This window comes from Malurus melanocephalus, unplaced genomic scaffold, assembly GCF_030028575.1.
Source record: "Malurus melanocephalus ecotype Western Australia unplaced genomic scaffold, MMel_1.1 scaffold_1102, whole genome shotgun sequence".
Classification (NCBI taxonomy): Eukaryota; Metazoa; Chordata; class Aves; order Passeriformes; family Maluridae; genus Malurus; species Malurus melanocephalus.
The window spans coordinates 16195-32968 of NW_026624334.1; the positions used below are offsets into that span (position 1 = coordinate 16195).

The window sequence follows — 16774 nt, forward strand, 5'->3', positions numbered from 1 at the left end:
ACATTTCAGGTTGGAAATCTGCACATCACAGCAACCACAGACAGGGCCCACTGGGGAAAACCTCACCCAGGTAATTTCCTGAGGATCACATGGAAAAATCAGTGGCAGAAAAAGAGAAAAACAAAGAGTGCTGAGCACACAGCCCCTCCAGCTCTTCTCCCCACAAGGCTGATTTCAGGTCAGACACCAGGCAGTCTATTCTTTCAAAAAAATGTACAGGCAAACAGTTATCCAACTTTCAGAAAACTCTTCACCTTTCATACMCTCTCCCCAAATTTATTATCATGTTTGCCTCAAGATTTGGATTTGGATTTGAATACTGGCTCTGCCCCGCCCTGAATCCCATTGACTTGGCGCTTTCATTTGTTTGTGCGTCTTCTTCTCCTCCTCTTGTTTTAATTAAGATGGATTTTACTAATTATCTGAAGAGAAACATGAGCACAGATGAAAAGCTGAATTAAGTAAGAAGCTGGGGTACACGGGATTCAAGGGGAAGGCAGATGTGGTTATGCTCTTGCTCAGATATTGTGTTTTTCCACTGACTTTCACCCAGGGAGTCAAATTTGTTGCTCAGGCATTAATTAACCCTCTTGCTTTCCCATGGAAAGCASCCACAGGTTCCCATGTTCCCCTGCACAGAAACTTGCCCGTGGAAAGAGAGCATRACACAATTCCTTATTAAATTCATTAAATTCCTGACTGGATCCATTAGGGCTGGTTTTGGCTGCGCTCTCAGCATCTGCCTGACAAAAAATACGACAATATTTTCCTGATCTACTGAAGGGTAAATCCTGTGAATCTGCCTTTGGGATTTCCCTCCTTTGGGGGAAATCAGAAATGGTTTTGTTAAGATCAGTCCCCGCTCTGTGAGCTCAATCCTGCTGCTCTCAGTCTGACCACGAAGGAGCAGGTTTAAGTGACTCTAAACCCAAGCTCAGTGCTTCATATTCATCATTCAGATTCTGCAAATTCTAGTGAGAACTGGGCTTATTTGATGCCTGTTTGCTGGGGTTTATTTGTTTGGAAAGGCTGATCAGCCATCAGGATGCAGAGGCAACTGCTTAAATAAAAAGGAAAAGGGAGAAAATGTTGAAAGTTATTCAGATGAGGTGGCATGGTTGGAGTTTTGATGTCGGTGTGCAGCCAACTGACAAATGCTGAGCCTGGTGTAAATCCAGATGAATTCCACTAGAATCAACAAACTCCCTTCCAATTTATTCTGATGTAACAGAGAGCATGGTATTTCCATTCAGATTTCYATTCGGTTTGTTTCCTGTTTTCCATAATTCACTCCGTTTCCATTGTGTACAAAAGCAGCCTGGGCCAGATCTTGATCTTATTTGCATTGGATGAAAACAGTTATTTCGAATGGAGCCACGCTGCATTTATAATTGCACAAATTAGAGCAGAATCTGATCTATTCCAAGAGAGAATTTCCCAGGGTGTTGCTGTGTTGTTCCTGCTCTGGTGATCAGGTGCTTTAGCACCAATTTCAGKGGGGAAATTCAATCTCAATCCTGGACTGGAGGCCTGAGCTTGAGCTGCTGGACACATCCAAGGTTTTTAATCCCCTCTTTCCTCCAAAAAATCAGCCAACACCTCCACCACCCCCTGACCTGACACAAAAACCCCGTGGATGGGACAGAGCTCAGCCTTGCCTGGCAAAAATCCTCCTCAAAACACAGCCCTGGCCCCGATACCTTTAATTTATCACCCACATTGTACCCAAAATGCTCCGTGTTGACTTTGCTTCCTGCTCAGTTTCCTCCCTTGAGACCCTCCTGACTCCCCTCRTTCTGCTGGAATTGGAATTTTAGGAGCAGCTGGGTTATTCCCTGGCTGCCTGGTCAGTAATAGATTGGGTTATTAGTAATAACCAATAAGAGGGTTATTTCCAGCAACATGTGTAATCAAGTGGATTTACTCCTCCCCGTTGAAGCTGCTGATTTCACTGCTCGCAGGAAAATAAGGCCATTTAAAGTCATTTATGGCGCTTGCAAAAGCTTTGCTGAGTAGATACACAAGTTATGTTGCCATAGCTTCTAGGAGGGCTTTGAACTCAGCTCATCCATCTGGTTCCACCACCTCTCACGCTCGTTCCTCGCTGTCCTCTGGAAGACACCGTTTCCATGAGATATCAACAGGAATTTTTCTCATTTTGGATMCCACAGGAAGGGCACAAGCTCTAAGGTGACCTTTACAACACTGACCTCCTGGCTGGCAGCTCTAACACTTCATAAATGCGGATATTCCACCCTCTCAAAGATGAAAAAACATCCAGCTTCGTTCTTTGTTACCCGGGGAAATGCAAAGCAGATCTGCAGTAAAAGCAGCTATATCAACAAAATATCGCCGTGCCTTGCCATTTGAAATGAAGACAGAGCTCTTTCATTTGACTTTTCAGGCTCCTGTGTGTTTAATTCCACAGCAAATTTAGATTCCTTTTACAAACCCAAAACATTTCTCTTCATTTACAACATTTAGCACCGAACACGATAAAAACGACAGCGCCGCAACGACAAGGCCATCAGGGTTAGGRGCACGTTCTGAAATTTCAGCCTGAAATTTCAGCATCTCAGCCCCGTGCAGGGACTGGCAATTACCCCACGAGTTTGGCCTGTAGTATATAAAAAAAAAAAAAAAYAGAGCCTTGGAAAAACAAGGCAATCATCGAATTCCCGGCGTAGGCGGGATCTGTTAGGTTTGAACACACACACACACGCATTTTTGAGGCAGACTTACATCCACCTCGTGTTTTCAAAACACAAAAGCACCCAACAGGTTCTCTCCTCCTGATCCTCCAGAGAGCAGGAGCAGAGTTGAAGCCGTCACAAAGGCTGAGGTAACGGTTTATTGGGGATTTTGCTGCCCGCTGGTTTTTATTCCACCGCGCAATTTGCGTTATGGCCGGATCTTAATTGTCCGTTTTAGCAGGCAAAGAGCAATCTGGTACAGATTATAAAACGTGAGGTGAAGCAGCAGGGTCACAAAATAGATATTCCCAGGCAAAAGCAGCCTTGCTGTCTCCCAGGACTTTGACACCGGCTGATTAAGYAACAGAGCAATTAATAGGAACCCCAAAAAAAACCCCACAGGATGGGGGAAATCTGCTTTAAAAAGCAAAAATCCCTTTCACTGGTGCTTCCTGACAGCCTTCAGTGTCTGAGGCAGCATCTGAGAGCACTGCTGAGCTGAGATGGTGGCAGAGTTCTTGGAGAGGGGACAGCTGGATGAAAAGAGCCCCTGCCAGGCTCTGCTGGTCCCCCTGGAAGCTCTGGGAGGGACAGAGCCCAGAATGAAGCGTTGTGATCCCAAAAAGCAAGGCCTCGGGGAGGAATCCTTGGAGGAGAGCACTTCCAGAAGGAAATTGTGCCCAGGCTGATGTGACACAGCTGGGCCTGCGAGGAAATGAGATGCAGTGACCATGGGCTGGAAAAGGTCTGCAAGTGCTTCTGAGGGAGGGAAATCTGTGATGAAACAGCCCCAAAAGWGATGTGACACAGCCTGCTGGAGAGCCCAGAGCTCAGCCACTGTGCTGGATTCTCCTGGAGATGGAAAAACCTCGGTATTCCCACAGCCACCAGTGCAGAGTCATTGATCAGCAGGCAGGGCAGCAAATTAAACCAGGCAGGTGAATTAAAGCCAGACTTTGTGAGATACATCGGTTCCTCTGTTCCCTCTGGATGCGACACTGATGCAACTTTAAGGAGGCAATTTAGTGCCCAGGAGAGCTGCCAGGCCCTGGAAACTGAAATATTTGATGGATCCACGTCTCAGGCACAGGAGGAGCACGGCAGAGCCACAGAAACTCACCCCAGCCCAAGCTCTAGAGATGATCTGCCTGGGCTTGTCTTCTCTCACAAAGCTCAAGAGCAGGAGCTGCTGCTGGGTGGAGATAACCAGCAGGGATTTGGGTAATCCTGYCTGGGATGCCCCATCAGCAGCAGGATCCCAAATGGAAACAGTCCCAAGCAGCAGCAGTCCCATCCACGGAGCAGCTTCTCCATCTCACAATTCACTGAGATTGTCACACAGAGGGACCTAAAACATCTTCCAGGGCTGGTCCTTGGTCTTGTCCTGTTCACAGAGAACAAGGGAAACAGCCATTTCACTGCAGTTCTCACTGTCAGCAGCTTTTCTGCTATCCAGGCAGCACCACCACAGTTAATTTAGACTTTACAGAGATCCCTCCCAAGCTGCAAAAAGCCTTCCAGAGCTGCCCAGAGCTGCCAGYTACAGGCAGGAGGTGTTAGAGGAGATGCTCAATCTCACCCAGCTCAGGTTAGCTTGCCTTTTGCAGAAAAGCAAAACCCTAAAGAGCTTGGCTGGTTTAGAAGAGAAAGGGACACAGGACATTTCAAAAAAAAAAAAATTTAAAAATCAATTTTTCTACCTAGGAGTGCCCAGAAGAGGATTCAAAGCATTCCTCTGCCCATCTGTTAATCTGATCTTCTTGGCCAGACTCAGGTAAACCCCAAATGTCTGAATTATACTACAGAAAAGGGGCTTCCTCCTGTTCTGAGAGAGGCTGAGTGCTGTAATCCCACAATTTAGCAAACATTAAAAATCCCTGCAACTCGGAGTAAGAGGCTGCACGGGGAGGACAGGTAGAAGAGGCAGAGTAAAACCAGTGAGTAAAAGAGGTTGTGCCTCTGTCTTCTCAGTCCTGGGTCTGGAAATGTTATGGAACAGCTGGAGCTGTGTCAGAGGGATTTGGGATGGATCTCAGGGAAAGGTTTTTCTGTCCCCACAGTGTGCCCAGGATCCCCAGAGAATGGGCACCAGAGCTTCTGAAACTCTCAGAGTGGGATTTTGGGGTCTCCTTTGTAGCACCAGGAGTGGCACTGGATGATCCCTGCAGGTCCCTCCCAGCTCAGAACATTCCAGGTTTCTCTCAGCACCAGAGAGCTGCACAGTTCTCCCAGCAAAGCATCAAAGAAATCTCTTGCAGGAAACAACGACATAATGAACAGGCAAACCAAGCAAAAAAAAACCAAGCAGTTCTTGTTCCTCAGAGCACAGCCCTCGTTTTCAAGTGTCTGTGGCACAGAGGAAAAAAAACAAATACCTCAAACAGATCCAGTTCATTTTACCTCTTTTTATGCTGGTCTTGTGGCTCTTTCTAGGCAGTTTATGGGTTTTTTCCTACTTTCTCACATATGATAAGATGCATCATTTGAAGGACAGCAACCAATTTTGCCCATTTTCAAGTGTCTGGCATTGGATTATGGCACAGAGGAAAAAAAGGAGAAATACCTCAAACAGATCCAGCTCATTTTACCTCTTTTTATGCTGCTCCTGTAGTTCTTTCTAGGTGGTTTGTGGATTTTTTTTTCCTACTTTTTCCCATGATAAGATGCATCATTTGAAGGACAGCAACCCAACCAGCTCTTCCTGCTCTGAAGAAAGGCAGCAACTGCGCTTAGAATAAAAGATTGTCAGGCAGATTTGAAGTGTCAATCAAAGCCTATCTCTGAAAAAAAAAAAAAAAAAACATTAGTCCAGGCAGCTCCCCACACCACCACGGTTAATTTAGTCTTTCCAGATATCCCCCTGAGCTGCAAAAAAGCCTTGCAGAGCTGCCCAGAGCTGCCAGCTGCAGGCAGGAGGTGTTAGAATAGATACTGGACCTAATTCAGCTCRGGTCAGTTTGCCTTTTGCAGAGCAAAAGACTGTGATTATCAATTCCAGGGAAGCAAATCCTGTCTGCCAGGCTTTGTGAAGCAAAATGTACCTTCCTCTAGACAAGGGGCACGGATTTAGGACTCGGCAGCTCAGYGTGTCCCATCATCCACTTTAATATCATTATTATCATCATTTTAATTATTATTTATGGCTAAACCTGGGGCCGTGTGAGGCATTTTCCAAGCACTCAGGAAAGTGTTGGCCCCGCTCCAAGAAATTCATTATTTCGGGATCGACGGAGGCGCCGCRTGGTCAAGTGGCAGAAATGCTGACCCAACTGAGCTCCTGTGACCTTGGAAAAGTCACATTTCTGCTTCCCAYGCTCAGCCCCATCCCACTCTCTGCCCAACCCAGCTGAAAGATCTTCAGCTTCACGTTTTTTTGTCTTAAAATCCGTTTTTGTGAAATGTATTCGGGGGGATATTGTGTTCTTCGGGAAAGGGAAAACGAAAAATTCTGCTCCTCACAGCATTTTGCCAAATGTTTGTGTCAGAAAAATAGAATCAAATGGTTTTGTGTGGCCAAAAAAAAAGTCAGTTGTGAAACAGAAAATGCAGATTTGGTGGGACAGTTTGGTAGGACAGTTTGGTAGGACAGTTTCCAGTCAATGGAATTTTCTGGGGAAAATACTGTTGCAACTAGTAAAACATCCTTTTTTTATCCCTGAAAATAAGTTTGAACCTAAAAATCAACTTGTTCTGTGAGTAGGGAACTGGTGAAACCCGTTCTTCCTCTGATTTGTGTATTACAACTGGTTTTATTTCCTCCTTTTTTGGTGTTCCCAGCTTGCTGCGATAYCCTCAGGGCACCTGATGCCCTCCAGACCTTCCCAGAGAAATCCTTGGCTGYTCCAGCAGCTTTTTACTTTGCAGGGAAAGGGTTGCAAGTGCAGGGGATTGGTTTGAAGCTGGGCAGGAACTGATTGCCCAGCCATAKCTAAATGCCAGCTGGTCACCTGGCTGCTGCATCCCAAAATAGACAGAGAGCAAGAAGAGTCTTTTACATCCCAAAATAGACAGGGASTCATTACCTTTCCTCCAGCAGGATATTAACTGAAATGTCTCTCTCCTATCCAGCTGCTGTTTGTTCATGAAAATTGCAGGAATTTTGGGGCTGTGAGACCTCTCTGTTTCCATCAGATTGGGTCGAATGAGGTCAGCTGGTTCAGAAGTTGTTGGAGCGGGGTAAAGCAGGGAAGAAGAACATAAGGAGGCTCACGGCTCAAAAATGGGGCAGTTTTGGGGTATTTGTGGGTCCCTGAGATCAGGGGAGGTGGGAACAGAGACAAACCAGTCCCTGTCCTTTGGATACACAAAAGCTGCCAAGATCTGTCSTGGAAAAACCTCCAGGATTGTCTCCAGGGCATTTATCACTTATTTGGTGTATGCARCCTTTAATCTGGAAATGGGGCTCCACTGTAAAGAAATTGTTCTGGAGCTCTGATTGGGTTTTGTATAAAACACAGAACAGTSCCTAACCTGAGTGATTTACAGCTGRATGGACAGGGTGAAAGGGGAAAATTATTATTTCACATGTAGGAAAGATTTACAGCTGGATGGACAGGGTGAAAAGGGGAAAATTGTTATCTCACATGTAGGAAAACAAAGGCCAAGCTCAGCAACTGACTGCAGAATGCTGAGAACAGAGTCCTGAGTCAGGAGGAGGCTCAGATGTCCCATGRACCCATTTAGGGCCCTAAAAAACCTAAAAAAGAGGTAAAATGAMCTCCTTCTCTCTCCATCCCCCCAGCAGAAATCCCTTTTCCTGAGCATTCCACTATTTCATGACCCTCAGGAGCTGAGTCAGTCCCACCACGCTCCCAGAACCACATGGCAGATGAGGAAACGCTATTTGTTGTTTTGTTTGGGTTAATTATTCATGGGCACCGTGCTGAGAACACTTTTGGAGCTGTTTTGTGAGCAGCCCTGGAGCTGGTGTGAAGGAAGGAACTTACCAAGGCTGGTGGCTGAGCTGCCTTTCCATGGCCAAGCTCTCCTCCTCTGTCTGCTTCCCTTCAGCCCTTGTCACACTCCCCGTCTCTCATGGCTTTGGCTGTGCTCTCTGGCATTATCTGAACAAGGAAAAGGGAAATATTTGGATCTACAGAGAKGCAGTGAAAAAGGGATTTGATCACCCCAAAGTGTGGAGAATRCAAACCTCCCCTGACTGGTTTTGCTCTCCAGTTTTGCTCTCCAGTCACAATTTAACTGAGGATAAGCCCCTTGCAGGGTTCCAAACCTCTTTATCCTTCCACAAAAGATGCTTTCACCCTCCTTCAGACAACCCAAAACTGCCTGGAAGCYTTTTTCTCACAAGCAAGGCTCTTCCTCTTCGGTGCCTGTTACTGGAAATCCATTTTTTAATCCTAGAACAAGGGCCATCTGCAGCTTTAGGAGCATTTTGAGAATATTTGCAGTGAGACAGAGCTTGAATTGCTCTCAACACATCCATCCTCAGGCACTAACACATCCATCAGCACTAAGTGGTGACTTTCTGGGGTTCCAGGTCCATCAGCATTTTCTGACAGGGGGGTACAGAACCTACATGGAAGGGTTAAACTTGGCAAAAGTAGAATTATTTTCTAAGTTGCTCCTCTGAAAACCCCTAGAAATCACTCCAGAACAGAGACCAAAGCTCTCCCAAGTTTGTAGGGGTACCTCTTCAGGACTTGGGATTTGCTTGGAGGGCTCATGATCCTACCTAGAACTGCAACCAAGGTTTTTATGGCCTACAGCAACTCCACCAGGCAGTCACCACACCAAAAGAGCAGGGCTGAGCCTTTGGACTCCTGTGAATTGCTGTTTGCAATTATTTTTGCCATTTATAACARATTTCATCAGGTCTTAGAGAATTACAAAGTCTGCAGGGTGGAAGTTTTTGTGAGGCTGATACCAGGCAGTGGTTGAGTTTTCTGTAGAACCCAGAATTCATATTTTATCTTGCTTCTTCACTTGAAATTTCAGGGGATTTTGATAGCCAAGGGYTTGCTGTGAGCCCACCCTGCAGGACATCCACCCCATAAAACACCACGACACAGGAGAGGGGATTTATCCCAACTGGGCACAATCTTCACCTGGTACAAACCAGACCAACCCCAGAGAAGCCCAGGAAGCTGGGCCACATCACACCAGAAAGAATCCTCATTTAGGATGCACTTTCCATTCATTAATTCTTTGCCTAGAGTCAAGACAGATCCCCAGGGGACACCTGAGCTCAGTTTTATCTGTGCAGGGAGGAACTCAGATCCTCTGGACCACGCTCTCCACCGATGCAATGATGCAATTCTCCATCACGTTTTTGTTAAATGAGCTTCTCAGGCTGAGAAATGAGTAAATGAGCTGAACACAGGTGTGACAGTCTGGCCTGGCTTTTGGAACTTAAAAAAAATCACTTAACCAAGAGCTTGGCCTGTGAGTAAGGCACACGAGCACGCAGAGATGCAGTCAGCCCCCCACCTGGCTGTTGCCTCAGTAACACATCTCCAGGAGGATATTTTTAAGCCAGGATTATTTATCCAGTAGGTGGGAGCGGGCCTGTTAAGGCCATCCCAGGTCAGCATATGTCTAAGCATGTACTGAAGAGCTTAATTAGTTCTCCCTGAGAAGAGAGACTCCCAGCGCTATTTAAAGGATCGTTATCCCGCTGCGAGGTGCCTCGGAGCCTGCTGCTGGGCCTCAGCTTAACAGGGCAGGGCTGCAAAACTTGGATGGGGGTGAAAAAGTGTCCCCTCCATGCTGAGGAGTAATTGCTGAGCAACCCCAGGAGCAGGAGGGTCAGGGCAAAGAGCAGGAGTCACAAAATCACAGCAAAATCCAGAGTAAAGGACTTATTTCAGGGCTGAGCTTTCAGGGGTAAACTGTAGATGCCATTAGGGTTTTTTTTTTGGTTCCTGGACTTCCAAGGTCACCTGCTGTGTTTGGTGACTGCTTCCCAGTGATTCTGGTGACAGTGAGCAGGGGGGATAGGATTGGGATGGGACTCTGGAGTGAGCCACTGCCGAGTGTCTGTCACTGGTCCTGACATCACCACACAGTCAAACACAGGCAGGAGTTCAGCATCAGCTAAACCAGACCTTGGGCAAGTTTTCATTTACGATTCYTCAGCCACAGTTTTCATTTACAATTCCAAAAAATCAGAGACTGTAAACCAAATGTCAGTAAGGGAACACAACAGGTTCCCCGAGGATGGATGGGTTTGTTATTCTGGCAGGAGGCAAAATATCCATCCGTGAGTGGAGGGACATTTGGAAAACCAGGCTGAACAGCCTCTGAAGAATAAAACAGACTCCCAAGCATGTCAAAGCTTCTGTAAAGGACTGGCGCTCACCAGGGACGCTGAGATGGGATTGCAGGAAAGGGAGAAACCTGGACATGCTTATTTTGACCTAAGAGTGGCTACGATTTRCCACGTGGGACCTTGGTCTGCTCTTGGAGCTGTCAGGAGTTGCTCCTGGGTGAGTTGTTATGGTAACTGAGCTAATGCCGTGAGATAGATGCTTTCAGGTGGCTCCAGGCCAGAAAATCAACACCAATAGATTCCAGATAATAGACTCCACTGAACTCGGAGCTGGCATCTACTTTATTTAACCTATTCACCAATGACTTCCTGAACTCCATTCTCYGGGCAAGCAGTAGGTGATGAAAAAAGCTGCATGGCCTCAATGAACCTCAGCTTCCAAAAGGCTGAGGGGACCCATGTCCTGTGGCTGAGCCTGTGCCAGTAAATCAAATGTGCCTGGGACTTTCTCCTGCATTAACAGGACAGCTGGCACAGGATGGATAAGGTTTTCCAGCGGAATTCTTACTCTCCAAACCTGCACGAGCACATCCAGGCATCCCATAAAGAGCAGTCCTGAAACGCACCTGGACTGAGCCAAAAATGGCATTGTTACAGAGAGAAATCTGAGCACTGGTTAATTTATTAGCACAGACCTTGCCTGGGTGACTGCTAGAGGAGATTGCAAAGGACAGACTGAGTGCACAGGCTCTGTCAGTGCCATTGTCCTTCCCCACATGCAGATCAAGCTGGAACGGGCACAGTGGGCACATCCAGGGATTGTTCTGGATCACCCTGTTTGAAGCAGCTCATGGGTTAAGGGGTGGATTCACCAGTTCCATATTCCTCCATCTCCCAGCAAACAGCAAAACGCCAAATGACCGGYGAGGAGCAGCTGATTCCATGTGCCYAATGTCCAGCACAGAAGGAGCAAGAAGAGACTTTTACATCCCAAAATAGACAGGGAGTCATTACCTTTCCTTCAGCAGGATATTAACTTAAATGTCTCTCTCCTATCCACGAAAATTGCAGGAAAAAAAATTGCTGCTCGCTGTCCCATGGGTGGCTTCATCRATGGGTGCTCCTCAGCAGAACCTCTGGGTGCTCTTTGCAGCAGACAGAGCTCGGGAAGAGCCGTGCCAGTTTCAGGAACTCCCTCCCACATGGCCACCAGACCAGCYGAGCAGCTCCTGGTTCTGGGGCCCCACGCCGCCTCCAGAGCAAGCCAAACGGGTTCTGCCGCGGCTGGTCCACGGTGCCAGCACTGATCACACCTCAGGCGCTTGGGACCGCCTGTTGCGTGCCCATGGATGAGTYTATATCCGTGCTGGGTGCTCTGCTGGGTGTTCTGCTCATGTTCTGCTCTCCTGATGGGCACCGATGGCGTGAACATCACATGCTGGCCCGCATCCACYGAGCCGGGGCATTTCTCTGCTTGTTCGTTCCCATTTCAACTCTTGCTTTGCTTGTTTCACCCACTGGCAAACCGTGTTGTTGTAATATGTCACTCTCTAGGGCAGAAAGCTTTTTTTTTTGCAGTGAGTTCTTTGCTCAGCCTCTGCAGCAACAGGATTGCAATTTCAGTCAGCACAGCAGTAATGTGATTAACAGGCTGTGCACAAAAAGGAACTGCATCCTAGGTGGATGTGCTGTTCACAGTTCTGGCCAAACCATGTGTTTTCCCAGGGCGAGAGGTCATGTTGACTGATCTCCAAAATGGCTTGCTCGAACTTTTAAACGTCAAGGTCCAAATAAATTTTCAGCGTTAGCTGGTATGCTGATCCCTTTCCTGCCAAGCTGCCGCCTTAAGTGAATTTTTATGACTAAGTTAGAAACCCCAGAAAATACGAGCGAGAAGAAGTGGAAATGCTGACTTGGCCTTTGCTAAATGCCAATTATCTACAAAGGCATTAAGTGGGGAGGGGAGGATGAAAAATAGGGTCATTTTCATGTTTTCTCTGGTTCAAAGCAAGCTGTCCCGTGAGCCCATTGCAGGAACACACAGCATGCAGAGTGACCATTAATATTTATAGGCACGACACCGAGCTGCAGACCTTGGCAATCACAGCAACTCCACTTTCGGAATTAATATCGCTCTGCTTGGCTGGTACCTSGGTACAAAAGAGCAAGGAGGAGACACCGAGGTTTTCAGGGAGAGCAGAAGAAGTAGGTGCTTGGCTTTGATGGAGAGGGTCCATACTTCACTTCCATATTGCATTTAGTGCTGAGCATTTCAGAGTTGAAGAAACACTAAAACCAACTCTGGAATCCAATGTTTTCTCTGCTTCTGTGGCAGTCCCAACACACCATGTGCTGCTCTTGTTATAGTCCCCATGGTTATTCACTGCTGCCCAGCTGACATAGAGCAGTGTATTTCCAAAGTCACTCTGGGTGGAACATGGATTTATAACACCTAAAGATCTGCCTGAGTAACCTGAAGGCTCAAATCAGTACCGTAATTTCAGTTACAACGCAGCCTTCTCCCACTCTGTATTTCAAAAGTCCCAATAGCAGCGAGAGACAGGAATCTAAAATCCTCTAAAACCTCTCTGTGCTTGCTGAAAACCTGCAAGGTGCTGAGTCACAGCCTGGACTGCCCCACGAAGGGCGGTGACTGCCCAGCCACACAGGAGCTCAGAAATATCAAAAAGAACTATCCTACCAYAGCTCAGCCTTTTGAGAAATGTGTCCCCACTATCGGGGCATTTACAGCCACACAAAACCTTATGGGAGAGGCTGAGGTTGGCACGACCCAATAATCCTTTATGTCAAAAAAAAAATCAAGGAGACGTGACTGCAGGTGGAGACTGGACACTCCCCACACTGCACCCAGCCCTGGAAAAAACAATGGGAGATTGGCCAAAGGTGCTTTTTTAGGAACCAGGAAGGTTTCCAGGAAATCCAAGGAAAAAAATATCATAAAATCCCACTCCCTTTTTAATGAACTCACAAAAATTGAGCAACAGGTTTTTGATTTTCAAAACTGGCCAGTGAACTCCGCACACCGGGGCAGGATCTCCTGATGAGTTTTGCATTTGCTTTTGGAGGATGTGGAATGGTGCACAGCATCCACCAAACAACCATCAATATGTGCACTCCGTCATCTCAGACCCTCCAAATCCTTTTTTACTCTCAAAAATTCAGATTGTAAAAATTAGKAAAATAAACGCCGGGAACAACAACAAATAGAAGTGGTCCTGCCATCATAAAAAAAAGGTGAAAAGGAGGAGCTGAGCCAAGTTAATCAGAGAACTGAAATGAGATGTTGGAGAAAGGGGCCATGGGTGACCTGGGGTTTGCAGTTAGCTGAGTGCTGTGAAATCTCTGGTGTCTGGCTGAGCTCTGAAAGGAAATGCTTTATTAAATCTTCTTTGTGTGAGATTTCAAGCTGCCTCTGGACTGGAAAATAGGACCATTCCAGTATGAGGCATATAATCAGGAACTGAAGTCTTTAGTGCAGGTTTTTCTGCAGAGGAAACTCTGATCAGCAGAGGCACGTAACTCACAGAGCTCAGGATTTAGAAAGATGAATTAGACATAACACACCCGTGCACCTCTTCTCCCCAGKATCCCCAAAATGCTTCACAGAATTAATCACGCTGGCAGCAGCAAGCAGGCATTGGGAAAGACAGTGCAGGTGGGCATAAATTCACCTCAGTGAATCAAAACTGTCCTGTGGGCCAGCGAGTCCCAGGTCCATTATCTCAGCTTTCATCCCCACTGGACTTTAGTGCTTGCCGTGATTGATCTCCCATGCACTGGCTCTCCTGGGAGTCTCACGGTGCTTTTTGCTGTGATTCAGACACATTTTGGGCAGCTGCAGCCTCTGGCCATCCCTGCCCAGCACTCCTGGTGCTTTGCTGTGAGCTGTGCAGCTCTTCTCTGCCACAGCAGTGCAGGAAGTATTTACTGCAAAGAAGTGGGGACACACAGGCACAGCAGAAAAGGACGACTGAGGGTCCCAGAACACTCTCCCAGGTCACACAATCTCCCCTGCCCTTTTTTTTGTCATGTCTCTCCCTCTGGAGAGGCCTCACATCCAGGAAAACGAGACATAATCAGAAACAGGACAGGGAGCAGCAACCAGATTTCCTCCTCTCTGCTTATTTCACAGCCCAGCATGGCTGGAAATGGAGAGCCTGGCATCTCAATCCCGCTGGAAATGGCAGGATCTGAATTCCTGATTTGCATTCTGCAAATCCCGACAAGAAAAGATCCCAAGGGGCCAAAACCCACCGAGCATTCCCCTTCCTCTGCACCGCCCCCACTGCAGACGAGCTCCTCGCCTACCTTTTACTGCTGACAAGAAGGAGGACAGAACCATTCTGGATATTGGCTTCTTTGAGAGTTTCGTGCTCCTCCAGCTGCCTGGAGTTGTAATAAAATGTCTTCTTCCAGGAAGTGACGCCCTCCCGTACCAAGAGAGCSCGAAGGTCCATCACCGTGTCCCTGGGTCTGACCGTCAAGGGCATCATCAGGTCCTCATCGGCCAAATGCACCTTAATGTGGTACCTCTTCCATCGAGAGAGGCTCCTCCGCAGCGTGTCCATCCTCTCCAGCTCGCCAGGGAAGAGCAGAGCATCCAGTTGGGAGATCGGCAGAGCAGGGATGTGGCTCTGAAAARGCTGCCTGCCTCCAACAACTTAAAAATGTCCTGCCAAACCTGTTCCTCCCAGTTGCCACGCTGCATGCTTGACATTCCAGGGAAGAGCTTCACCTGGCTCCATGAGCCTTGCTGGCTGGGAAACATCTCGGTGAATCATTTCCACACACCCCTAAATCCCATAATAATTACAATGGCTTCACAAAGTGCTCTTCATTCCAATGGCTGGAAGAGGACTTTGAATCTCCACAGACATTAGAAACGTGGGTGCATGTGAGAAATGAATGGGTTTAGTAACTTCGTGTCTCCTGCTTTAAAAAGCTGCCAGCTGGGGGAGAAGATCAGTTAGCAAAGCAGGCATTTAGCAGCCTCACAGCTATTTAATATTGCCATTTGAATGAAGAAAAGTACAGCTGCATAGTGACAAATTCCTCACAGAGGAAAGCCAGAGCACCCTGATGAGCTGTGTGAACATCCCTCATGCAGATTCCCCCGGGAGATCTGCAATTCCTGCTCACAAACAATCTGAGACCCTACAGAACAAGTAGGACTCACTCACTGCTCATCACACCCTCAGCTATCTGATCCTGACTCACACGTGCTCCTCCTCGCTGCTTCATCATCCTGATTTCCTCTTCCTTTCAGATCCATGTTTAATTGCGGGGCTGATCGTATCCTGCCCGACACGTGAGCGGGATCAGCACCACCGAGGCCTTGAAGCATCAGTTTGGGAAATACGACAGAATTGATGTCAGCCACAGGACCCGGCTGGAATTCACTGATCCTGCAAGGCAGTCACAAGATGACACTTCAGAGCAAACGTCATGAAGATAAGGAAGCCTTTTTTTTTTTTCTCTTTTTCTCAAAAAGATCAAGTCACCTTCTTATCTTGTAGGCAACTTCCTGCAGACCATATTACAGGAGTTAATTCCCTGGGCCATTCTTCTCAATACAGACCGGGATTTTCAGACCAAAGCACTGCAGGACAGTTGAGTTCAGGGTCTGCTCTTCACTCAAAAGGAGCTGCTCTTGCCCAGTAGGTAACAAAAGASTCTGATTTTCAGATATGGCAGCAGTCAGCTCCCTTTGAGAATAAAAGAAGTGTCCACTCTCCCATGGGGGAACARGGAGCTTTCCACCTTTCTCCCACACCTCCCTTTTCCCTCCCCAGCACATTTTATCTGCCAAGAACACCAGCAAATCTCTTCAGTTACACCCCAGGCAGCRGAGATTTCCCTGTGGAGTCGAGAAGAACCGCAGTTTCCACTCAGAACATTTTCTTTTCAGCTTGGGTCACTCCAAAGGTATGATTGTTTTGGCGGGGTCCAGAATTCTTAGGTCCTTGCTCTGCCACTGAGTCGTTTCAAAGGTTTGAGGTGAGTCACGTCATGTCTTGTGTTTCTGTTTGCTCACCTCCKGACTGCAGCATGGTGTAACACACCTTCATCAAACACCTTGTGAGAAACCAGAACTGAGTTCAGTCATGGACTAGGAGCTTTTAGGAATGCCTGAATCTACAAATATGCCAATAATTTTGAAGAAAATATCTGCTTTTTCTTGGTTATAAAATAGTTTTTCCTTCAGTTTTTCCATCTCTGATAGGGGTGGTGTTGTACTGTCTTCAAGATTATTTTATACGAAGATTATTATATACGAAGATTATTATATACAAAGAAATAGAATAGAATAGAATAGAATAGAATAGAATAGAATAGAATAGAATAGAATAGAATAGAATAGAATAGAATAGAATAGAATAATATGATATAATACAGTATAATACAATACTATATAATAATATGATACAATACAATACAATAATGTAATTTAATTGTAATACAATACAAGACAATACAATTCAATATCATAATATAATACAATTATAATTTCATTATAATATAATACAATACAATAATAGTCAAGATCATTATATACAAAGCTATTTTGTAACCAAGAAAAAGCAGAAGGTCAGGCTCTGGTCCCCATATCCAGGTATCTCAGTGAGGGGTCTCMTTTTCAGAGATCTGCAGAAACTCTCAAGGCCAGGGCCTGGTGATTCCTTCTCCGTGGGGGTGACATTCCTGTAGGGAGCCAAAGTTTACCCTGGTGTAAAGCCAGAGTCTCAGGGGTACAGCAAAGGTCTGATCCAATTGCCAGTGCCATCCAAGGGCAGACTCTCATTGAYGGCAGCCAGACCTGGAACAAGCCCCA

General features: G+C 46.7%; 1 protein-coding gene across 3 annotated transcripts; it reads right to left on the reverse strand.

The window, feature by feature from the left end:
- Positions 1 to 3999: 3999 nt before the first annotated feature.
- TINCR (TINCR ubiquitin domain containing) lies at positions 4000 to 14863 on the reverse strand. Of its 3 annotated transcripts, XR_008966688.1 has the most exons (5): positions 10936 to 14242; positions 7640 to 7756; positions 6716 to 6844; positions 5282 to 5473; positions 4000 to 4077 (listed from the first exon to the last, which is right to left on the reverse strand). XR_008966688.1 is itself a non-coding variant. In XM_057386946.1 (4 exons), exons 1-2 carry the CDS (start codon positions 14508 to 14510, stop codon positions 7753 to 7755), a joined length of 264 nt encoding a protein of 87 aa, XP_057242929.1. In that variant the 5' UTR covers positions 14511 to 14863; the 3' UTR covers positions 4000 to 4077; positions 5282 to 5473; positions 7640 to 7752. The 3 variants fall into 3 exon arrangements, 1 of the variants encoding a protein (XP_057242929.1); XR_008966687.1 differs by lacking the exon at positions 6716 to 6844; XM_057386946.1 differs by lacking the exons at positions 6716 to 6844; positions 10936 to 14242 and adding an exon at positions 14251 to 14863.
- Positions 14864 to 16774: the final 1911 nt, after the last annotated feature.